General features: G+C 40.8%; 1 protein-coding gene across 1 annotated transcript in view; it reads right to left on the minus strand.

Annotated features, from left to right (window-relative positions):
- The window catches only part of LOC144526077 (alpha-1,6-mannosylglycoprotein 6-beta-N-acetylglucosaminyltransferase A-like), a 29,455-nt gene extending 5,177 nt beyond the window's left edge, over window positions 1–24,278 (minus strand). Inside the window, exons 1-15 of the mRNA XM_078263277.1 lie at window positions 24,221–24,278; window positions 22,959–23,089; window positions 22,701–22,791; window positions 22,092–22,157; window positions 21,621–21,836; window positions 20,294–20,509; window positions 16,676–16,752; window positions 16,371–16,460; window positions 16,149–16,205; window positions 12,025–12,201; window positions 11,163–11,332; window positions 10,826–10,954; window positions 9,436–9,569; window positions 1,671–1,804; window positions 704–847 (exon numbers count right to left, since the gene is read on the minus strand). Coding sequence (XP_078119403.1) covers window positions 704–847; window positions 1,671–1,804; window positions 9,436–9,569; window positions 10,826–10,954; window positions 11,163–11,332; window positions 12,025–12,201; window positions 16,149–16,205; window positions 16,371–16,460; window positions 16,676–16,752; window positions 20,294–20,509; window positions 21,621–21,836; window positions 22,092–22,157; window positions 22,701–22,791; window positions 22,959–23,051 — 1,794 coding nt within the window. The 5' untranslated portion in view covers window positions 23,052–23,089; window positions 24,221–24,278. The remainder of the gene's footprint in view (window positions 1–703; window positions 848–1,670; window positions 1,805–9,435; window positions 9,570–10,825; window positions 10,955–11,162; window positions 11,333–12,024; window positions 12,202–16,148; window positions 16,206–16,370; window positions 16,461–16,675; window positions 16,753–20,293; window positions 20,510–21,620; window positions 21,837–22,091; window positions 22,158–22,700; window positions 22,792–22,958; window positions 23,090–24,220) is intronic.
- Window positions 24,279–26,165: the final 1,887 nt, after the last annotated feature.

Raw genomic sequence — 26,165 nt, forward strand, 5'->3', positions numbered from 1 at the left:
ACACAGCTTGTGTGACCATGCGATTATTTGTGAGAAAGATTTACATTTTGCTTACGAAATAATTTGTTTTTGTTTGTTTTTGTGATAAGGCTCACTCTCTCTGTGCTGTTTGCTCGTTACATTTCTAAGGCTGGACTAACGTCTTACATTTTTGTTTCAGACCCGGAATTGTCCCTAACTTTTGCAGTACTATGAGAAAGGACACAATAAGCTAGGCTGATAGTTTGCTGTTTTCCCAACGAGGGAAGGGGGGGGGGTCTCAGGGCCAAGGTTTAAGAGTCCCCGTTCACTACTGATACAAATCCTGTGTCAGTCATAAAAAGCACTGATTCTATCTATGACTTTAAAGATGTCTCTTAAGGTAATCTTATTTAGGGATTTTCTCATGAAGAAGGATAAATGATTTTACTGAATAGCCGCCCTGTACAAATAATTTTTCTTCAAACTGTGTTGTGAATCAATTGTCACTGGTCTAGTTTTTCATTAGCGCTTTTGCTTTTTGGTAAAGGGTTGTCTTTTTTTGTCACCTTTATCAAATGAGAAATAGGATACCACTTTATACTACACATTACGGTTAAATAAGTTCAGACGAATAAAACAAAAACAATATCTCAATGAAAAAAAGAAAAGACTATTATTATTTTAACAAGTAGGGCTTGAAATTGAGGAAGAAGCCAAAGTCATCAAAACTCAAGGGAGTCACCTTGCTCTGTCTCAACAGGGCCTGAACCTCGGTGCCTTTGATAATGCCGTGGTTTTTCACATAGCCTGGAATCCCAGCACTTTGATCAACCGTCCCATGGATCTCCAAGTACTTGTGGATAACATCCAGATATGCCTCTTTACCCTGCAGTGTAATAGCAGAGGAAGCAAAGGGTGACTTGCTGGTAAATCAATGGATGCAGCACAAATTACACCTGTCCCTTGACAAGTGTGTATTTTATGGGGGATGTCTAAAGGAAAAAGGGGGAACCAACAGACTACTAAACAGCCACAGACAACGTCCACAAAAGCCACGGACTACGTCCACAAAAGGAAAGGAAAGGAAAGGCAAGTCAAGGCAAGGCAAGGCAAGGCAGCTTTATTTGTATAGCACATTTCAGCAACAGGGCAATTCAAAGTGCTTTACATGAAAACAGATTAAAAAATCAAAAACAGATAAAATACGAGAAAACAAGTTACAGTGCAGTATAAGAAATTAAACATTGAAGAGCAGTTAAAACAGTTAAATATATAAAAGCAGATAAAATAAGAATTTCTCTTTATATGCTTATATAGATTGTTATACAGTATCAACAATGCAGCTTCAGTATAATAAATGAACAGTTATTTAAAGAAAGGCAACATCAAAAAGATAGGACTGGACACTAAACACCAAAAGGTAAAATGAGGCGACAAAAGTAATTTCAAGGCTTATAATGGCAATCAAAAACCTCAGTTCCCAAAAATGCAAAAGTGCCCCCATCATTTCCTCTTGATTTCAAAACCTGTCTGCCAGGTTTAATACTTTACAACTTTCTGTTGTGAACATGATCCATTTTCCTAACTAAAACTGTATACTTCCTTAATACTTTCTGAAATTAATATTGGTGCCTGAAGTAATAAATATATTCTGCATACTTCCAAGAAAAAAGTTTTTCCAGGCTATTACAATGTTTGTCAATTGTTACCTCCCAAAACGTGGCTCTCTTGCCATACACAAGTGCCTGGTTTTGTCTTCTGGTAGACTTTAAGTGCTCAGTTTCTTCAGAGCTCCGCTGGTGCTGCACCACAAAGCCCAGAAAGGTGTTGTCTGGTGTATGAGCTGCTCACAGTAAGAGATTACACATTCATTCAGAGAGGTACAAAAAAAGTAGCCATTTGTGTTCCTCAAGCAAGATCAAGCAACATGTTAAAGGGTAACTACCGTTTTTTTCAACCCTATTTTCCTATGTTTTTGTGTCTAAGTGACTGATGGGAACAACAATCTTTGATATTGGTCCAGTATTAAGCAAGATGGCTGCAGTCGGCAGCTAGCGAAACAAGCTACAATGTTAATAGGGCAATTGTCCAGCTTGTATTTACCTTCACAAAAGTGCTCATTTTGCCACTCTGACAACATTATGGAAAGGATCCCTTCAGAGATAGACCTTTAAAACCTCTTTGAGACCTTTCTGTTTAACCAGAAACAGATCTGAAGTCGCTAGCGCTAAACCCACCAGTCTCCATTTAAAAAAACATATTTTCACATGTAAATCGGTAAACTTTGTGTTTATTTTAACCAAAACTAGAGTTGTGATGGTTGGAAAAGTGGAAAGACTACCCAAAACGGTATTTTTCAATTCAAGCCCAGTTCAATATTCTAAGTGTCTGACAACATTATGGAAAGGATTTCTAAGGAGGTCGACCTTTCTGTTAAAGAGTAAGATCCTTTTTTTAAACATGAAAACATCTGTGAAATATCGTTCGCTAAACCCACCAGACTCCATGTAAATAAACAGTAATTTAGGCAACGTAAAATACACTTCATTCAAAGTCAACAGAAACAAAATAACGCTATGAAAAGCCGTTTTGGGTCGTCTTTCCACTTTTCCAACCATCACAACTCTAGTTTTGGTTAATATAAACACAAAGTTTACCGATTTATATGTGGAAATATGCTTTTTTACATGGAGTCTGGACCGCGGTGAAGATAGTTTGTTTGACATTCATCGGTTTTCGCGGATGTTACCTTCAATAGCTCCGTGTCAATACATCGATTTCCCCCAGTTTCAGGGTATGTTGGCGAGCTTATTTAGACAGACGTTTCACACTTATTTTTTATCTCAAAATCACCAAAAATAACGACACAGTTCAGAGCGCAAAGAACTGAATGTCTGTCCAACGCACCCGTCACAATAGACGTACTTAGGGGCCGTTGTAAAATTGCAACTCCACATATTTTAATCTTTATAAACTTTTTTGTTTTACAACATAGACATCTCAAACCACTTCCATTATAGAGAGGGAGAGCCATTACACATTTCACACTTGTGAATTAGTAAAAATAAATAAAGATAAATAAAGATGTAGGCTATAGTTACCAATAACGATGGTAGTTACAACCATTTTCTGATTAATGAATATATTGACATCAAACCACCTGTAATAGGTCTCAGACATCCTCTTATAACACAGCTGTTATTTTGTGAAAAAGTATTTAGCAAATCCTGTAGTATCCTCATTAGTGACCTATTGCCTCTAAAATGCATATTTAAAGCTTTTCAATTCAATGGCTTGCTCATTTATGAATATAATCACATCAAACCACCTGTAATATGTCTCAGACATCCTTTTACAAATTTCACAGCTGCAATTTTGTGAAAAAGTCTTAGCAAATCCCTTAGCATCCGTCCTAACTGACATGTTGTCTATAAAATGCATATATAAAGGTTATCAATTTAATAGGTTTCTCATTTCTGAATATGTTGGCATCAAACCACCTGTAATATTTCTCAGACATCTTTTTACAACTTTCACAGCTGTTAGTTTGTGTAAAAATACGTTGAAAATACCTTATCAATATCAGTGATCTGTTGGCTATTAAATGCATATTTAAAGGTTATAATTTGAATAGGTTTCTCTTTAATGAATATATTGACATCAAAACATATATAACATGTCTCAGTTATCTCACAACTTTCACAGCTTTTAGCTGTTAGTACTGAGCAAATTCTGCATCATCTTCAGTGACCTATTGTGAAAAAAATACACATTTTGAAGTTATCACTTCAATTCAGCTTCAGGTTTTTCATTCATGAATTTCACATTCAGCCATACAAGTATGCAATGCATCATTAACAATCAATAATAGGTAGGAACTGGAACCGTCCAACCAAATCTCAACTTAACAGCCTTTGCCCCAGCCAACCTTTAAATATGCGGTTTAAATACAATAGGTCACTGATGAGGATGCTCAGGGATTTGCTAAAGACGTTTTCACAAACTAACAGCTGTGAAAGTTGGGAAAAGATGTCTGAGAAATATTACAGGTGGTTTGATGCCAAAATATTCATAAATGAGAAACCTATTACATTGATCACCTTTAAATATGTATTTTATATACAATAGGTCACTGATGAGGATGCTAAGGGATTTTGGGAAAAGATGTCTGAGAAATATTACAGGTGGTTTGATGCCAAAATATTCATAAATGAGAAACCTATTACATTGATCACCTTTAAATATGTATTTTATATACAATAGGTCACTGATGAGGATGCTAAGGGATTTGCTAAAGAGTCTTTCACAAACTAACAGCTGTGAAAGATCTGGGAGGATGCCTGAGACATATTACAGGTGGTTTGATGTCAATATATTCATTAATTAGAAAATGGTTGAAACTACCATATTTATTGGTAACTACAGCCTACATCTTTATTTATATTTACTTATTCATACTAATTCACAAGTGTGAAATGTTTAATGGCTCTCCCTCTCTATAATTGAAGTGGTTTGAGTTTTATATGTTGAACAGCAAAAAAGGTATTAAAGATTGAAATAGTTGGTATTGCAATTTTACGACGGTCCCTAAATACGTCTATTGTGACATGCGCGTTGGACAGACATTCAGTTCTTTGCGCTCTTAACTGCATCGTTATTTTTGGTGATTTTGAGTTAAAAATAACTGTGAAACGTCTGTCTATATTACCTCTCCAACATACCCTGGAACTGAGTAAAATTGAGGCTTTGACAAGGACCTATTGAAGGTAACATCCGTGAAAACCGACAAATGTCAAACATTAAACTAACATCACCCCGGTGGGTCTGGTGGGTTTAGCACTAGCGACTTCAGAGCTGCTTCTGGTTAAAACAGAAAGGTCTCAAAGAGGTTTTAAAGGTCTATCTCTGAAGAGATCCTTTCCATAATGTTGTCAGACAATCTGAGCCTGTCAGTGGCAAATCGAGCACTTGTGAAGGCAAATACAAGCTGGATAATTGCCCTATTAACTTACATTGTAGCTTGTTTCGCCTCCGCCGACTGCAGCAATCTTGTTTAACCCGCAATTTCCACCAACTGCAGAATGGCTGCGGATCGGCTCTGCTCCGTGTTGGCTCCATGCTCCGCCTGTCCTTCAATACCCACCAGGTACGGATTTGTTGCGGAACGGCTGCGGCCATGACTGACAGCTGAAGTCACGAGGACCCACGAGGACCCACGAGATCTCGTGAATTCACGTATGATCGCTCCATATAACAGGATGTAGTTTCTATAAACAGAACCACAAAACCAACAACAGTTTGTTTCCGCCAAGAGGAGTAGAGGGGAAACAACTCTGTGCTGACCTGCTGAAATATGATCCGCCGTGAGCACGGTGTATTTTATTTTGAAAATTAACCAGATGTTTTATTTTGTTTCTGTGCTCGACTTCCTGTCCCGCACAATCTCCCCTGTTCTGAATTGCTGCAGAGCTCTCCGGCATCCGGCAAAAATAGGTCTGCGTTATCTGCTCCGGAGGGCTGCGGATCACCGGAGCTGGGACGGAGTCGGAACGCAGCCATTCCGTAGTCAGTGAAAATACACACATTAGCCGTTTCTCAATGTCAAGGATCCTTCCTTGGTAGGACTAGTCCTTCCAAGTCGGGTCCTTCAGAGGCTAGGCCAGGCTCCACCTTAGCATACGGAGAACATGTACAAGTGCTTGTCATTGCGTGCTTGCGTCATTGAAAATGTTTCCCCGCCTTCACTTCCGCGCTGCATTTCAAAACACTGGACGAAATGGATGTGGAACTGTGAACTGTGCTGTTCAATTTTTTTGTTGAGATGGAGGTGAATCAGCGTCAGTCTGCTTGCAGGAGGAGAATATTCTGTCGGCAACTTTGCCCGCAACGTGCTAAGGTAGGTAACGTTACCGACACTGATAGGCTATAATGTAAGCAATATTCATTTTCTCTTATTTATCCCATGTCAATAAATTAAAAACTTGTGGGAGTTCATGTTTGTAGTTGTCATAACACTTACCGGTAAGGAGAATTGTATTAATTAATCTTAATTATATTGAGCTTACAGTAGCAGTTTACATTAGCTTGTAGTTTACTGCATACATGTAACATTAGCTCATTGTCCAGTAGCTTCTAGCTTTCAAACAAATGCAGTGCAAAATATGATCAGCAACTACAAGGTAAACCATCCATCCATCCATCCATCTTCGTCCACTTATCCGGGGTCGGGTCGCAGGGGTAGCAGCTCCAGCAGGGGACCCCAAACTTCCCTTTCCTGAGCCACATTAACCAGCTCCGACTGGGGGATCCCGAGGCGTTCCCAGGCCAGGTTGGAGATATAATCCCTCCACCTAGTCCTGTGTCTTCCCCGGGGCCTCCTCCTAGCTGGACGTGCCTGGAACACCTCCCTAGGGAGGTGCCCAGGGGGCATCCTTACCTGAAGGATGCCCGAACCACCTCAACTGGCTCCTTTCGACGCGAAGGAGCAGCGGCTCTACTCCGAGCTCCTCACGGATAACTGAGCTTCTCACCCTATCTCTAAGGGAGACGCCAGCTACCCTCCTGAGGAAACCCATTTTGGCCGCTTGTACCCTGGATCTTGTTCTTTCGGTCATGACCCAGCCTTCATGACCATAGGTGAGGGTAGGAACAAAAACTGACCGGTAGATTGAGAGCTTTGCCTTCTGGCTCAGCTCTCTTTTCGTCACAACGGTGCGATAAATTGAATGTAATACTGCACCCACTGTGCCGATTCTCCGACCAATCTCCCACTCCATTGTCCCCTCACTCGCGAACCAGACCCCAAGGTACTTGAACTCCTTCACTTGGGGTAAGGACTCATTCCCTACCTGGAGAAGGCACTCCATCGGTTTCCTGCTGAGAACCATGGCCTCCGATTTAGAGGTGCTGATCCTCATCCCAGCCGCTTCACACTCGGCTGCGAACCGATCCAGTGAGTGCTGAAGGTCACAGGCCGATGATGCCATCAGGACCACATCATCTGCAAAAAGCAGCGATGAGATCCCCAGCCCACCGAACTGCAACCCCTCTCCACCCCGACTACGCCTCGATATCCTGTCCATAAATACTACAAACAGGATTGGTGACAAAGCGCAGCCCTGGCGGAGGCCAACTCTCACCTGAAACGAGTCCGACTTACTGCCGAGAACCCAGACACAGCTCTCGCTTTGGTCGTACAGAGATTGGATGGCCCTGAGAAGGGACCCCCTCACCCCCGTACTCCCGCAGCACCTCCCACAGTATCTCCCGGGGCACCCGGTCATACACCTTCTCCAGATCCACAAAACACATGTAGACCGGTTGGGCATACTCCCAGGCTCCCTCCAGGATCCTTGCGAGAGTAAAGATCTGGTCCGTTGTTCCACGACCAGGACGGAATCCGCATTGTTCCTCTTCAACCTGAGGTTCGACTATCGACCGAACCCTCCTTTCCAGCACCTTGCAGTAGACTTTACCGGGGAGGCTGAGAAGTGTGATACCCCTGTAATTGGCACACACCCTCTGGTCCCCCTTTTTAAAAAGGGGAACCACCAACCCAGTCTGCCACTCCTTAGGCACCGTCCCAGACTTCCACGCAATGTTGAAGAGGCGTGTCAACCAAGACAACCCCTCCACACCCAGAGCCTTAAGCATTTCTGGACGGATCTCATCAATTCCTGGGGCTTTGCCACTGTGGAGTTGTTTAACTACCTCAGCAACCTCCACCAGGGAAATTGACGACAATCCCCCATCATCCTCCAGCTCTGCCTCTACCATAGAGGGCGTATAAGTCGGATTTAGGAGTTCCTCAAAGTGCTCCTTCCACCGCCCTATTAGCTCCTCAGTTGAGGTCAACAGCGTCCCATCCTTATTGTGCACAGCTTGGATGGTTTTCCGCTTCCCCCTCCTGAGGTGGCGAACGGTTTTCCAGAAGCACCTTGGTGCCGACCGAAAGTCCTTCTCCATGTCTTCTCCGAACTTCTCCCACACCCGCTGCTTAGCCTCTTTCACGGTAGAGGCTGCAGCCCTTCGGGCCCTTCGGTACCTTGTAACTGCCTCCGGAGTCCTCTGGGATAACATATCCCGGAAAGACTCCTTCTTCAGTCGGACGGCTTCCCTGACCACCGGTGTCCACCACGGTGTTTGTGGGTTACCGCCCCTTGAGGCACCTAAGACCCTAAGACCACAGCTCCTCACCGCAGCTTCAGCAATGGAAACTTTGAACATTGTCCACTCGGGTTCAATGCCCCCAGCCTCCACAGGGATGCACGAAAAGCTCCGCCGGAGATGTGAGTTGAAAGTCTGTCGGACAGGGGCCTCCTCCAGACGTTCTCAATTTACCCGCACTACCCGTTTGGGCTTACCAGGTCTGTCCAGAGTCTTCCCCCACCCCCTGACCCAACTACGCACCAGTTGGTGATCAACAGTTATATATTATATACACACCCAAAAACGTAATGACACAGACAAACCAGTTAATTTAATGCATTTATTTTCAGAATGCAAATAGGCTATAGCAGATAATCTATTCATCATCTCTCTTTGGCCTCTGTCTCCCTGCTTGTCTTTTGCTTTCCCATCATCAGTGACTGCCTTCGTTTGTCCCTGTTAAAAGACAGCAAACACAAGAAAAAGATGTTTACCGTTATGAATGCTATAACGTAACGTTATATGTAACGTTATACTTTTTACATGGGAAACTACTGATTTAACGTTGCTAGTGAGGTTAACAAGGAGCAGCGTTACCTCCCATCCTGCAGTTACAACTGATAAACACACACATTTCTAAATCTCTGCTAACGTTACGCATATAGCGTAACAACATATAAAAGAGATTAAAATGCCACCGGACCTAGCTAACAGCCTAATGTTAAATGATGGGTTGAGTTAGCTAACGTTAGCTCGGGTTGTATCTACCTAATTACTAGAGCAATTTGTACCAGCATTAAAGCGTTAAGCTTTACATTGATCTAACACATTAACGGTGATAACACATGTACGACAAACACTAAAGATACTTACATTTAAATGATTATTTCGCCTTCAGCGATGCCGCTCCAACTCCTGAAGGATACACATATGCATCCTTTGCTGTCTATGGGAAATTCCCTGAACAAAGGACTCAGTCCTTGGACGAATTCGGAGGATCCTCGACATTGGAACAGTTCTTCGACGGACGTTGATGACGTAGCATCCTTGAAATTCTGGCTTCGGAGGATCCTTCCTTGACATTGAGAAACACCTATTGACTTTAGTGGAAACCTATTGACTCCGCTGCCGTTCCAGAGCGGCTCCGCAGCCATTCCGCAGTTGGTAGAAATTGCGGGTAATACTGGACCAATGTCAGAGATTGTTGTTCCCATCAGTCACTTAGACACAAAAACATAGGAAAATAGGGTCCAGGTTGAAAAAAACCGTAGTTACCCTTTAATCACACGATTGGCTGTTGGAAAAGAAGAAGTAGCAGAAACATACGGAACATGGTGTAGAACTGCATTGGAATCAGATTCAGGCTGCCAAATGGGCTCTTAAGGTTGTGCTCTTTGGCCCAATCTACATGATTGAAGTCTGGCTCAGTGCCGAAAGTATCCAACACACGAATCCTACACCTTATTGACAGACACAGGTACACAATTACACTCACAAAAACATTTAATTTATATACAGATCATACACATATTTCTGATGGAAAATGCAAGGCCAAAAGTATGTAGATACTGGATGCCCGAAAAGTGACTTGATTGAAAGTTGAGTATTAGTATTGGCATATCCAAAATAAATATGACCAAAAAGAAATATCCTCATCTATGTACTTTTGTATTTGTCATAATTCGATGTAAGGAGGATATGTTTGTTGTCATTTTGACATGTAAGGTGGAGACATCTGAACTGTCCCATTTTCCACAATGTTTTAAAAGTTATATTATTCTCCATCCATCCTTCCTTACATCATCTGTCTTTTCTGTTTTAGTTTTGTTAAACTTGACAAATACCTGCTCAATGACCTTTTCCTCCCCTTTTTTTGCCAGATATTTCATTGCCCTCTTTGACATCTTTTTCTCACGACTATCTCCAACCCTCTCCGTCTTTTAAGGTCTCAGACTCTAGCTTGTTGTTATTCATCTTGGTAAAATCATATAATTTCTTATAGGAGCAGAAGGTTTCTTAGAAAACGACAGCTTTGCACAAAGATCCATCTAATTCTTAAATCCAAATCTTTTCCTGAAAATCTTACCGAAAACACTATTCTTTCAATCCGCTTCTCTGCTGGCCTTTTCGCTTGACTTCTTCTCCACTGAATGAGATCTTTATTTCACTCTGCACTATTTTCTGTCTTTTTAACCTCATATTGTTCTCTGGAACATCTAAACTTGTCTGTTGCAAAGGCACATTTTATCTTGGCCTTGAACGATTTTAAAAAGTACACAAAACGGCCAAAAGATTAACAAAACATTATTTATGTATTGCTTCTTATTTGACATATCGCACTATTCTGTCCTATCACATACATGCGCTGTTTGCAACATATTGTACACCAGTAATGGATTTAGGAATATTACATGTCTCAACACGTAAGCTCATAATGGATGGCCAAATAAAGGCTTAATAATTATGCAAATCACTGATTCATTCTGGTCTAAAAACTGGTTGTCAGATAGTGTTGTCGGCTTAATCAAATGGGGCCTTTTACAATTACTGAAACATCAGTGAATGTCATTTAATCCTTCAAAGTATACTTTTGATTCAGCATTTCAATGTCAAAATGACCTACCATGCATACATACAGTGAATGTGTGCATATACTCTCACTCTCATATAACTCAAAAAGACACAATAATATCAGAAACAGAAACCTGATACTCGCCTGTATTTGATCCACGATGCCTGTAGTATTGCCTGAATCTGTCTAAGGCCGATAACATCTGTATAGATCAGGTTTGCCTCCACTTTTTTATGATGAGTTGGGCATCCACCTGTCTTAATCCCTAGAAAACTAGAGAGAGAGAGAGAGAGAGAGAGAGAGAGAGAGAGAGAGAGAGAGAGAGAGATAGAAACACAATAACGGATGTACACAAATAGAGCTATTATAAGAAGGAAAAATGGTTGAATGAGTGGAAATGTATATGCAAGTATGCACTGACACCAGTTACCCTGAAAGAAAGCAGCCTGCAACAAAAGGATATTTTTGTGTGCATACTCACTGCTTGAGGTCGGGTATGGAGGCAGTAAGGTGAAGATGGTGACCCAGGATGTGAAGTGTGGAGATGAGGTCACTCCACTGGACTAGTTCCCCAAGAGGGCCCCCACTGAAGGCAGCCTCTGCTATTCTAACACCCGATTCATCTGTCACTACTCCGGGATGCACCAGAATCTGGGGAGTCCAAGGACAAGATGCAACGACAAATGTTCTCTCTCCTTTGTTTCATAATTTTTTTAATTTAATACAATTGTTTACGTGCTAATACAGTTCAAATGCTGTTTTTTAATCGAGTAAGACCAAGAAAGGGCTAAGAGCACATTATCTGTTGATTTTTTTACCCAACTGTAAAACTTAGATCCAGACAACATCAAGTACCCTATAATGGAAGGGCTGTCTTGTTGAGTTTAACAAAGCATTAGGATTTATTTATTTCACATCTATAAAGTTGTTTTCCTGGTTGAAGTATCACTCGAATACGATTTCTATTTAAGCAGAAAGGGAGGCAGCCAGCTCAAAAAGCATCCTCTAACAAGAAAAAATTAAAATGTGTTCATTCCATGTGTATCATATTGAAATTCACATTGAAATAGGCAGAAATGGAAAAAAGAGTAGGTGTACACACATTCTTCCTATGTTAAATCAGTATATTCCATAGGCTATTACGTTATAGGTCATTAGAGTGGCCTTTGTTTAAAAAATGATTGCATATTTTGAGTGGGAATTCTGCCCCCCCTCATCATTATGAACTCTCTATGTCCCATTGGAGAACAAAAGGCATAGCAACAGTAACTAAGAGGGAGCGGGGTTAATGAATTGTCAATAAGTATTCCAACAAAACAATGGAGAGGTACTGTATACATTACCTGTTTAGCTTTCCTCTCTGTGAGGTTGTATTTGGCTGACAGAGAGCGTCCAGCCTTGACCCAAATGTCTTCCATACTACGAATTCTTTGGTGAATCCAACGGAACTGGACTCTCTTCTCCAGAGATGGATACAGACCTGTTAGACTTTCCCGTACCACTGCATGGTCAGACACCGCCTGAAAAAATTAAGAAAACACAAGGCTTATTCTTTATTATTTACCACTTTGTAGATTTGGGTTGGACATCCGAATCCCTTTCCAACATGATGACTTCTTAAAGATATAACAGATGTATTTTATTTCTTCTCATTGGTACAATGATTAAAATGGCTGAATTTGTTAAAAGGGATACAATGGTACATTGAAAGTGTTGTTGTTGTTACACGGGCGCCGCCATGTTGGAATTCCATAATCGGCTACGTCACTGGCATGATAAGCAGCCATAGAATGTAAACAGTCTGAGACAGTTGGAGGCTAACGGACATGGCTGAGGAAACGGAAACCAACAGGTCTAGGGGGGGGGTTCATACTGCATTGCCCCTGGCTGCAGTAATAAATTGTATAGGGCTAAGGCAGCTGGGGTTACGATACATTTCCACAGGCTGCCTTTGACAAGGAAACCAGTCCTCAACTCATGGCTAGCTGCCTGAAAACTGGCCAGCCCTCCAACAGCCCCTGGATTTCGAGTCTGTAGCGACCATTTTTTAGCGACAGACTATTTAGAGAGCTGTACTTTTGATACAACAGGGTCACTGGTGAGGGTTAAGTCCAACAGACTGAAACCTGAGGCCATTCCGTCAATTATCGATTTTTCAGGCTACAGTACAGGGCAGACCGATAGACCAACGGCAAGTACCAACACCACCGATGCTATCTGCCGCAGAGACAGGGCGCTGAAACACTCACATCAGGCAGAGGACAGAGAGGTTTAGCTGTTATCCAGCATGCTAGCAATCAACTAGGAAAAGAGCTGGATGTAACGTTGTTGTGACATACACAAAACACGTACATATTCACTTACACGCACAAATAATAAAGCCTAACGTGTAGGCTTTATAGTGTTCAACAAAACGGACTGACACACTGGGCATCATTGAAATTGAGTCACAAAACCAAGCTAGATACCAAACGATCCAACCTAGGGAAAGGGCTAGCAGCTAAACACTTATGTCAAACTCCACAAGCTAGCGCTCCGACCATAGACTGTATAAATAAACCATGACTCCGATGATATCACAGATCAATAATAATGCGTTATTAGCTGCTAACTAAACCACAGCGGGTCTGTAAACAGAATCCAATGTCCCTTTCTACTCACCCTGAAGCTAGCTGATGTCTCAGGGCACATTGTTGATGCAGAGGGAGTTCAACTAACCAGCTCCGACTGGGGGATCCCGAGGCGTTCCCAGGCCAGGTTAGAGATATAATCCCTCCACCTAGTCCTGGGTCTCCCCCGAGGCCTCCTCCCAGCTGGACGTGCCTGGAACACCTCCCTAGGGAGTCGCCCAGGGGGCATCCTTACCAGATGCCCGAACCACCTCAACTGGCTCCTTTTGACGCAAAGGAGCAGCGGCTCTACTCCGAGCTCCTCATGGATAACTGAGCTTCTCACCCTATCTCTAAGGGAGACGCCAGCTACCCTCCTGAGGAAACCCATTTCGGCCGATCTTGTTCTTTCGGTCATGACCCAGCCTTCATGACCATAGGTGAGGGTAGGAACAAAAACTGACCGGTAGATTGAGAGCTTTGCCTTCTGGCTCAGCTCTCTTTTCGTCACAACGGTGCGATAATACGTGCAGCTAACTTTATTTATTTCGGTTTTAACATTTTGCGTGCAGCTAACTTAACAAGCGATCCCATTGGATGAATTTGTCCAGTCACATTTTCCATTTATCTGCATTGATTTTCTAAAACGCACAGGACCTTTTCTATTTTCTCTTAATGCACACGATATATAAGCAGTCTCTATTTCCTAAAATACATAATGTGCTTGGATACAATAAATGACTGAAACTGATCGTCCTCCATGTGGTGGTAGTCAGACACTACAGGCCTGTCCCTCACAGGCTCAAATGCGTAACCCATGCCATTAAAATTACTCATTTTCACGTGTATTTAATATGCTGCACTGTAGCCTATATAGCTACCTTCGCAGGTCCTACCATGCCAGTGACGTCATCGAAATTGTCAGCGTTCTAGTACTAACAAACGTAATTTTTGTGTTGCTTAAAAAAAGCTATATTGATTTTTTTTAATTACATTTTTTAGTGTAATTCATTTTTATTTGTCATAACCAACAGGTTATCAACGTTGATTCTTTCAGTTCAGTTCATCTTTAAGGCCTTGACACACCAACGAGACGGGCAGAAAAGGCAGTCGGACTGATCAGTCGGGTCCCTGAGGTCCAAAAAGTGAACTGAATGGACGAACGCGTCACGTGGTTCTTTTTTCTCCGGAAATTCACAGCCAGACTGTCATGGCAACTTGTTCAGAATACGATCTCATATTGTACATTGTGCATGCAGTTTCTGAATCTGTCTTCATTTCAGATCAACAAAGGTCAGTTTAAAAGATTTTCGTCAGATTTTGAGCGGAGTCTCATCCGCTCCCCATTTCCGGACGAGTCTCGACTGCCCTGTCTCCAGACTGAGCATGTCGGGTCGGCCCAAATGAAGGCCGACGGCTCCTCGGACGGCCGACGGCACGGGTCACACCGAACAGACTCGAGTCACCGACCTCGCCAGACGGTCCGACGGCCGATTATCGGGCTGGTGTGGATTATCCATAAGGGCACTTGGGCCAGTGCCCAGGGGCACCAACCATTCACAACCAGTGGGGGGGCACCGCATGACACAAGCTTTAACAATATTTTCCGTAAATTGTTATATTATTCACATGAAATTGTTGAAAGACCATAAATTACTCGTTTATGAACACTAATTTCACAATAATAACAATAAATTATAAGTAAATCAATATTACATGACCACTATCACTCCCCCTTCCCCAATCTGTCAGACTGGAGTTGGTCCACAGGTACGCGCAAATGTACCATTTGGGGAATGGGGGTTAACAATAGTCAAAAGTGGCCAGTTTAAACCCCCCAAAAATGTTATCATAATGATGAATGTAAAATATTAACTGTTATAAACAATGATAAGTGGTTGGCTTTCTTGATTCAATGTAATTGGCAAGCAAAGAAAAACATTTTTTCATTTTTATTTTCTTCGTGAGTTTATTCAGTATGCAGAGAAGTGTAAAAGACCGGTCTGCAGTCTGCGGTTCATTTCGTAGAACTCGTATTTCTTTAAGAGGACTTTGTGCAATAAATCCATATTCTTAGATCTAATATTGATTGTCTTTTGTCCATATCTTATTCATTTTCGGTCCTTTTATTGTCGTTAGCTGTGATGCTAAAGCAGTTTTAGCTTTCCCATGATGCTTTTGAAAGTTTTTGAGCAATCAGAGGAGTTGCTTTCAGGGCCCGTGAAATAAAGTCGGAGAAATACATATTGACCGACCCACAACGCTGCTGTATATATAGTATTGATTTTGGCTTTTTGAATTGATAGACATTTTGAATTGAGACATTTAAATATAGTGCCTACATGTATGTAGTTGGACAAGTTAGTAAATTAAATTTGAGAAATCCCCTTGATTATGTCTGATATTTTTGCCAGGAGGACAGCACGAGTAAAGGGGGTGGTGGACGTGGGGGCCCTTTGAGGTATAGTGCCCAGGGGCACCACACTGTCTTAATACGGGTCTGCTTCTTACCATTTTAGCACTGACAAATTAAATCTTTGCTCTTTCCAACTGAGCTGAACAGTTATGCCACATTCTACTCCCTATCATGATCAGCATTCAGTTTGACAATTAGCTTTTTGGATCATGAATGAGTACTGACTTTTGTGACTTTGTAGCCATCAGGTTATGTTGGCTAAAAGGAACAGTGAAAAAAATGTAAGGACTAGAATTTAGATGTGCAGTTTCAGGGTGTGTTCTGACAGAAACAGAAAGAAACACTACTCTGGTAAAGCGGGTCGGCAAAGGTTATATACACACCTTTTACTTATCACACACACACAAAAGTATCACGCAGTCTTGCATTATTTGGCATTTACCTCTGAGTTTTCCAGTAGAGCTACTTGGCGTGGAAGGACAGGACACCAGGACTCTATCTAAACACAACACAAAGAAAGAGGAGGCAGTTACACCAGCATCAACCATACACTTTTTTCCAACTTTTTGCATTTACAAAAATGAGCAATTTACTGTATGTGATGAGGTCTTCACTGGTAAGTGTTAACACTGTGTGATATGAGAGCTTGAAACCACTTAGGTACCTCACTGAGGTAGATCAGGATGGAGCACAGAGACCCATTCACCCCATAATTGCTGTAGCAAAGGTCAGTCCTCCACATCTCCCCCAGCCACTGAGGGTCACAACACCAAAACAAATGCATTATTATGATCAACACAGTGCTTTGCATGAAGGTAAACACAAAATGAACATGATTAACTGGTTAGTTTAAAAGCATGCTGACAACATGATTGAATAAACAATAACAGTGATAATATGTTCTTAGGAATATTTACCAATGAGGTTTCAATGATAGGTTGCCATTACAATGATGAAGAAATACGTTACCTTCAGTTTCTCCTTACAGTGTGGGTATCCATCCATGGGTGGCAGTGGGCAATTTTCATCCTCTTTGATTTGATCATCTACGGAAAAAGACAACAGCTTGTTTGCTCTTTCAGAAATGCTCCATTCATTAAAATGCATTCATTTGGTCATTAAATTCAGTAAGTTTCAGTTATTCCAAAGTTCAATTAGCCTGTCGGGACGCTAAAATGTCCCAGTTTACACCAGGAGCAGCGTCAGCCGATTTTGCAGGGGCTTCAGCCCCGAATGTTTTGAGTGTAGCCCCGAATGTAACTTTGTCCAGTTTATTTTTCCGAGGCGAATAGAACGGGCAGCTACGTGCGGGGTCCGACCATGCTGTATTTGTTGCTATCACCTAGCAACCGTCTCTACGTGAGGAAAGCTGTGAAAGGTGAAGTTTTCGGAGGAATCATAGCCAAATCACTCTAATACATTGATGCCATTAACACAAAGTTTAGGAGCACAATACTAATGATTTAGTTTGAAGTTGCTGTGACATTTCCAGTATACGGTTCCGACTCTGAAGCAGACCTGTGCGTCGCTTAGTGTCCACTCTCTCTGTAAAATGCAGGGCAGCTTCAGGTTTATGGATGCGCTCTGCTGTCGGCAGATGTGTCGCGTTTGTGCTCCGTGTATTTCTGCAGTAGTTTCGGTTTTCCACCTCCGATGTATAGCAGCGTACAGCCACTTCCCTAGCTAAACTATTTCTCTCACCCAGAGACCAGTGGCGTAACGAGCCAACACCGGGCCCTAAAGCAGGATTATCAAGGCGGACCCCCCCCTACTACAGCACGTGATGACGGCGCAATGTCCACGAGTAGGCTACCATCAATAGGACAGGATAGGATCATAGAGACACAGCATATAGGCTAAGAGATGAGATGACAAAATCAGGAGTAGCCTACGCGCACCACAACAACAACAACAACAACAACAAAAAAACACTGGTGAATGCCCATAACACATGAAAAAACACACAAGGGCAGTCCCTCCAGGATTTTGTGGCCTTTTTTTTTGTTGCGGCCCAAAATGCCTGATTTTGCAATAAAAGTTGCGATGTCTTTTGTATGTTTGTTGCAATGAAGTTGCAGAAGACAGTGAAAGAAAAAAAAGTTTTTTTGTATAGTTCTTTAAAAAAAAAAAAAGGAAACTTGTTTTGGGGAGAATAATAATTATTACTATTAATTAATTACTCTGGGCTGAGATTTCCTAGGAACTTTACCAAAAAGGCTCAGGATGCTGCAAATATTGGTATAATATGAAAATGGCTGGTGGATTTAAGACAAAAAGTAATAATTTATTGAATGAATCAAATAAAAAAATGTAGGTCATCCTGTACGTCTCATCTCCGGTTTTTCCTTGTGTGTGTGTGTGTGTGTGTGTGTGTCAGTCGCGGGGGGAACTCAGCAGCCCCGCCCACTGCAGAGATCAGAAAGGATGTAAACAGCAGCAGCTTTCAGTGACTTTAGAGTGAAAAAAACGTTAGGTTGGCAGGACGGTCTGAAATGTTCTGCACGGTCTTTCGTTGTACGTTTTGTTGGTAAATGTGAGATGTTTGAGTCACACACGTGAAGAGAACGGTCTCTGAAACAAGGAAATTAATTTGACCCGTTCTCACTCTCGCTTGGTCAGTGGCCAAATGCGATAGGGGGCCCCGGCTGTCAATCAATATCTTCCAGTCACGCGGGCCCCTGATTGGTCCGGGCCCGTAAGCACCGCTTACCCTGCTTACCGATAGTTACGCGTCTGCGGGGATCTGTGTCTGTCAGAAGGTCTGAGATCTACCTTATCCGCAGAGCAATCACGTAATGCACAGCAGACTATGGTGCAGGTAGATTACTTTCTGAAATATAGTGTCTTTATTCTTGTAATAGCCTATTATAACTTCATTTTTCTCAAAATATCACGACTCCTCCAAATCACAGAGAACACAGATATACTTTATTTTGAATGTGCACAAAGTTTTGGACATGAGCAGAAATCTTGCTCAAACACATCTGAAATATTACAGTCCAAGGGTTTATTAATACATTAAAATGAATTAATGTATCATTGAGGTGAATAATTGTCATAAGCACATTTAAGGAGGTTATACTTCCTCAACAAAAGACGCAAAACAGAAGGGAAGAGTAAATGATGCCTAGGCTACATGTGTGCTGACTCAGATATAATTAGAAAAGTCGATCCAAAGGAGAATAAATATTTAAACAATACAGAATGCCTGAGAGCCTTACTGCAATATATTCCATTATGTTTTTATATTTTGATTGTAATCTATGTTTCTCTTTACATAAATATATTTGCAGCATACATTGATTCAGAAAAAAGTAGAAATAGGTGCATACAAATTCACTTTCCAATATATCATTTTAATTCTTTTGGTGTTATTGGAATAAATAACAAAAAATCTTTTTTAGAAGAAATCTCAACATAAATCTCACAATAAACTGAAAAAAGCTGTTACTGCAATTTTGTTAATTTTACAGGAAAAAACACTTTTATTATTAGATGAGGAGCCTACAATCAAAATAATGAAGTTACTGTCTGTGTCTATGTCTGATCTGGGCTGGCACAGCGTGTGCGTGCACGAGCACTACGGTCACGGACAAAGTGTCCCGGTTTTATTTCCGGGAAATCTGGTCACCCTAGTTATACAGTAACGCTGCTTTGTCACTTTTTGACCGGTCCGAGCCTGTGATATTTTCTAGTAGGCTAAACTGAACCCGAACCAAAAGAAGGCCTCCTAAAAAAAAAATCATATCAATGGAAGTGTAGGCTACGCTATATTTAGGCTTAGATCATTTTCACTGTTTGACCTGGTCGTCAGACAGAACTTTATCACGGGAAACTGAAGCCGTTAAATATGCTATCTTCAAAGCCACCAGACTCCTATGACAAAAACAGTAATTTTACCTCTCACGGGAGCTGCTGATCTACCGCTCTCTTAATCGATTTGTTTGTCCTATTGTGTGACTCTGGTGTTTAAAGATTTAGTTCGGATTCACCAAAGCCCATTCCTAATAAAATAAAAATGTAAGAACCCCATTGCACAATGTAACCTGTTTCTCTGGGTCTTTAAAGTAGTGAACATTGAGGGTGAGATGGCTGCACTGCAAATGATTCATTCTTATTCACAATCTTTGAAACTCTACCCTGCAGAGCAAGCACAGCCTGGGTGTTTACTATAATGTATTATAAATGAAAGCATCTGTATGGTGTGTGACTTAGCCTGCTACTGTCTTTGTAGCCAGTTCCTCTGCATAAAGCAACACTGTTGTCCATATACTATTAAAAACACACCAGTGAGCCACATCGTGTTCACATGTTCGATGTTCCTTCATCATGGTGAACATGGGCACTGTAGTTTACTTTTACTCAATCCCACATATGCTGTCTTGCTGTCGTAAACTCACCAGAACACCAAAAAAAACTAATTAGCCTCTTTTGAAAAATCTAATTATACCAGTTTGACCCATTTGTAAAGATATAGGCCTACGTCTTCAGTATGGGTAGGGCAATCGCAATGAGAGACAGTTTCTTCATGTTAAACCGGCCACTGTGGGAATACAGTTAGCATTCATGCTCTATTTGTCATTTTACCAGATTTGCCTTGTTGGACATTGTTCTCCTCCTTCTCTGCCTGTAGCTTTAGGTGTTTCTCCATGTGAGCCACTTGTTGCTGCAGGTGGAGTTTATCAGAACGCAGCTCCTTCAGCATCTCATCCCTCAGCTGTCCTTTCTCTTTTTCTGCCTCCATTTTAATCTGGAGTGACTGTAGTTCTTCTTTGTAGTCCTTCAAGGGAGACAGGGGAGAGACTGACAGGGAGAGTTTGTATTGTTAGTTTGAGTAAATAGCCCTCTGCTTTTAACATGTTTTCAAGAAACCTACATCAGAAAACAACTGTTGAAGCAATCAGCCAACTATTACTCATAGAATATTAAATTAAGAAATATTCAGCCATCACTACCAGGCCATTCCTATTTTAATGAGGTAGTACTACTCAGTGAAAATGCATTTTAGAGACAATTAAATCATATTGACTGAGACATAAGTATGTTTTTGCGTGGCAGAAAAAAAACCATGAAAAGACCAAAATGGACAGAGATTTATCCTGCCAACAAGTACTGTCTTTGTAGCTGATCCCTCTGCATAAAACTCAATTGTTGTGCAAAAACTATTAAAAACACACGAGCGAGCAACACAGTGTTCCGTGACATGTTCCTTCATCATGATGAACATGGGAACTGTAGTTTATTTTGATCTCACATACTGTATGCCGTCTTGCTGTCATAAACTCACCAGAGTACCAAACTGTGTATACATCCACAGCTGAAAATAGTCCCTAACAACAGCATCTTTACTCAATTTGGGGTAACATTTGCTAAAAAACTACAGTGCCCTGCTGTTTTGATAAACTACTAAGCCTCTTTTAAAAAAAATCAAATTAGACATTTTTGACACATTTGTTAAGATATATGTCTTGAGTAGGGAGGGGCAAGGCAATCGCAAAGAGAGACAGACTAATGTATTGTTGATTTCGGACTTGTCATTGGATTAGTAGACACTATGACAAAAAGAATGACATTATATCTAGTGAGCTATGTTTTTTTTTTCTTCGATTATTCTGATTTGTGATCATGGGGTGCCGAAATCATAATCACGATTAAATTTTGATTAATTGCACAGCCCTAATTATACCTTATTATTCTTAGTCAATCATGTGCTTCTAGTCAATGTTTTTGTTCAATAAGCCTACATATGTCATATCAACACATCTGAATTCATCACTCCTGTGCTGATATAACTGTAATTGCTTTAGACTATATCTACTGTATCGTCATAGTAGAGTTTCTCCATGTTAAAACAGGCCACTGTGGGAGTACAGTTAGCATTCTGCTTTTAATTTGATCATGAGGGTCATTTTACCAGATTTGCCTTGTTGGACATTGTTCTCCTCCTTCTCTGCCTGTAGCTTTAGGTGTTTCTCCATGTGAGCCACTTGTTGCTGCAGGTGGAGTTTATCAGAACGCAGCTCCTTCAGCATCTCATCCCTCAGCTGTTCTTTCTCTTTTTCTGCCTCCATTTTAATCGGGAGTGACTGTAGTTCTTCTTTGTAGTCCTTCAAGGGAGACAGGGGAGAGACTGACAGGGAGAGTTTGTAGTGTTAATTTGAGTAAGTATCTCTCTGCTTTGAACATGTTTTTAAGAGATTTGCATGTGAAAAGAGCTGTTGAAGCAATCAGCCATATTATACAATTTATACTCAAAGCAAATATTACCAGGGAATTTATATTTTAATTTGATGTGGTGCCACTTCACTGAAATTGATATATTAACTGAGAGCTGTGACATAATAAACGTGTATTTGCATGCAGAAAAAAAAAAAAACTTGCTCACAATCGTCAGAGGATCCCACCATGTTCAGGATTTCTTCCACAAACTTGACAATACTCTCCATTATTTCTAGGAATATAAAGGGGAATTGAAAAAAGGAGAGACAGAGACAAGCAAGAAAGTCGGGGAGAATTAAGAGAGAGAGGGAGCAGAGGTTGTGATGTCTATTGACAAGAAATCTCATTTTCATTTTCAATTCATAAGGATGCAAGAGTTTGTTTCAAGAGGGTAGAAGAAATTCACCGCTTTTTACCCACTATTACTTCAATCTCACTCTCAATTTTACATCCCCAAGATAGCCCTTCTAATAAATAACTCCTATTTGAATGGTCTTTCTTAGCCACCGCTACTGTGACTGAATGATTGAACAGATGTTCCTAATTTCTACAATGTGCAATTAAAAAGATAGCAGCCTAATCATTCTCTATTCACCATTCTCCATCATTATACCAAATTTGCTTCACTGTTCAATGGCTATGTGGAGAAGAGAGAGTGTGTTGCACGTTGAGCTTATTTTCCTACACCCAGAGATAAAGTTTTATGGGTTAGTAAATGAAGTGGTTTTTTCTTCTGCCTGACTCTTCTCATTATCACTGTGCTCTCTCTTATCACCTTCAGGCCTGGCTGTTTTTATCCTCAATGTTCCATGCTGCCTCAGTCTGTTGTGACCGGTCATGCTGATGCCCTCCTGTTCCGAATTGCTCTAAAACCAGTTTAGACAGACAAGACACACTTCAAAAAGCTGGTAAGATAAGGCATTTTGATTGTAAGCAGATGTGTGTGTGTATAAGGCAAACAGTTGTGACCTGAATTTAACTGATGTTTATATTAGGGGAATAAAGGAATGAAGGAAGGAAGGAAGATACAGACCAGGAAGTAATACGTCAAACTTAGACACCAGATGAAACCAATGCCCAGTAGCACAAACATGGTTCTCCACAGTGTGTCTCTCGGTTTTCTCATGATTCCTGATGCAATAGATGGATGTTGGGTGCATGGGCCTTGTTTGAAACAAAACTAGATTATTTTACATTCTACGCAGCATTTCATTAAAGGTGCAATATGTAATACTGACAGTTATTGTTTAAAATGGTTACGGCAGACAGGTTACTAGCTAGATGCTAGTCCCGCATTGCCAGACATTACTCCACAGCTCAGCAGAGTAGCTTGATGCTGGCTATGTTGACAGTCTTAAAACTGTGCTCACGCAAAGCTCTGTACCCGGCTAATGGTCACCTTTTATCGGCTAAACGTAACAACAACAAACGCTAAAAAGACCGGGACCTCGCGATCCTCTGTACCGACTGACAGCCACCCTTTCTCGCCAAATATTACTTTAACAGCCGCTAAAAAAACAGCAACCTCGCTATCCTGTGTACCAGACTGACAGCCACAGTTAAATTGCCAGTTTCCATTATGAGTCAAACTTGCAGTTTCTGTCATATGTCGGTCATGGTTATTGTAAGCAGACGTGGCCCACTTGCCCGATCCTCTGACAACATTAGCAGTTAGCTATGTTAGCATGGCCACCACCAGTCGGGATCACACCGGCTGTGTCTCAATTTCTTTAACGAGTAACTAACTGTAACTATTGATTGAATCCATCTCCCGGAATGGAAATTTCAAAGGAGAAAATACTGGCTTTAGCGTTGTAGTGAGAGAAGATAGTATTTCAACTTAGCATGTTTCCTTAATATCTGATGACATATTGTAGCCATTTTTTGACATAATACAGTAAATATGTTACATGTTGGACCTTTAACATACAATTCTCCATTTGGTGAGACATGAGAGTGTCAGAGAGAGAGGGAAAGAGAATAATTTAGCAACATGATTGTTGTTTTGACATGGTTTTCCAACATCAAATTATGACATAAATATACAAGGAACATAAAATAGGCTATGATGGCGTGATGATGATGAATAGCACAACACCAGATGACTTTTCTCTACTGACTCCACACTTTTAGCGCAACACAATTTGCTGTTCTCATTTTCTGGGTGGCACATATTTCAGCCCATAGGTTTTCCTCAGCATCTTTTTCTTTAATCATTCTAACGCAATGACATTGTTTTACAAGTATACAATAGCTCAAATTTCCACAGAAACGACAAAGAATTTTAACACTTACCTTTAGACCGCTGGGCAATCCTTCCAGAATAACCAAATGAACACAGTTTGACTTTAGACTCTGCTCTGGCATTATATGTCACATGCAAATGATCTACACACAGATCAGATTAGTAGTATTATAATGCACGTAACATGACAGCGGTGGGCGTGGCCAGAAGGGGAATTTTAATATGTTAACCATTGAATTTTATGATGCCTATTGTTAGCTGGAAATTAGCCGTTGAGGCTAAAGCTGCTCCTTTTACTGTATAGTTAATTAAGGGGGTCTGTCCAAGACATTATAAACTAATAAACTAAACTAAACTAGCTAGCGCTAGCTGATTACTTAGCTCCACCCATCTCGTACAAATATGGTCACTTCTAGCTCCAAAAAACAAAAGATAGTGACTCCCAAAATTCCAAATTATAGCCTTCAAACGTCCATTTCTTTTATACAGCCTGTGATTATATGTTAAATGTTTCGAATTTAACAATTGAAATGATCCCATTTCTAAGTAATCAAATTGTGTGGGGTTGCGTTAACATTTTCACCAATGACTGAACCTTGTGTGCATTCAAAGAAAACTGTCACCCATCTTATGACTGGAGTACATATTTATAAATATATAACACAGATAATGTGAAACTACAACAAGATATTATTGTTGACAAGCTTGCTAGCTTTCTCGGCTGCTACATAGTTACTCTGCTATTGTCTGGATGCTCAAAAGAACAGGTAAAACACGTGCAATAGAAAACAAACATGAAGAGAACTCCTTTGAAAAACAAATACAAGGTCTTTAGTGCCCCTGCAGTATTATACACCTACACATACAGTGATTTCTACGTGGCCTTTTTTCAATGTGCAACTGCTTTGATTTCCATACTGCTCAGAGGAGGTAATACATTCAATAACATTTTAACTTGCCAATTCAGCTGTCATTCCTGCTCTTTCATTGCCAAAAACACTATGGAAATGTACTGGTTAATGGCTGCAAGTAGTGATTAATACACAATTAACACAAAAGTTTAAATGTAAAAATTACAACACAAAGTAAAAATAACAGTTTTGTGTACAGTGAGACTAGCCTTCTATGAAATGTTCTTGAAAAGGAATGCCACTCAATTCATGAATGTTACAGTTATGACCTAAGACAGACAAACTATTTCTTCTGTAAACTTTATATTAAAAGAATGTAATTTGTTTCAAGCCAAAGAATGTGTACCAAACATCACTATGAATGCTGTCACATTTAGATTTTATATTTGACATCAAAGATTTAGGGGCCAAACAAGCAATGGCAACAACATCCGCAGTTAGATAATACACACCAATTTGTCCTAAGGCAAAGGCATAGTGAATCCCAAACCTGATGTTCATTGGTATTCCCCGTGTTCTGACAGTCTTTGTGAGGTAGACTGCTTTGTTTCAAGGGGCCAACTTTTATTTCTTTTCTTCATTTCTTTTTTGCTTTAACTTTTTAAAGTACATAAGTTCTACATGTATACAATATGTAGCAAGGAGGTAGAAATGATTATAAAGAATACCAGATATAAAACTACATAAGGATGGAATCAAAATCTTAAGCAGTTCTCAACTAAATGTAATTACAGAAATAGTAACAGTCTTTGAATAAAAGTGATTCAAGTGGCTAAGTTATTGTAAGCAGACGTGGCCCGCTTGTCCGATCCTCTGACAACATTAGCAGTTAGCTATGTTAGCATGGCCACCACCAGTCGGGATCACATCGGCTGTGTCTCAATTTCTTTAACGAGTAACTAACTGTAACTATTGATTGAATCCATCTCCGGTTTGTTTGGTTGCTGCTACGGCTGCAGCACATTGTTTTTGCGTGTTTGCGTTTCTTGTCTCGCAACCTGAGTGTCAAAATGGTTAAGGTGTATGTATATCTTTGATTGTAGTGGGCAATGAATTCCAGTTTTGTAATGGCGTAACAGAAAAT

This window comes from Sander vitreus, chromosome 11 (assembly GCF_031162955.1).
Source record: "Sander vitreus isolate 19-12246 chromosome 11, sanVit1, whole genome shotgun sequence".
NCBI classification, from domain to species: Eukaryota; Metazoa; Chordata; class Actinopteri; order Perciformes; family Percidae; genus Sander; species Sander vitreus.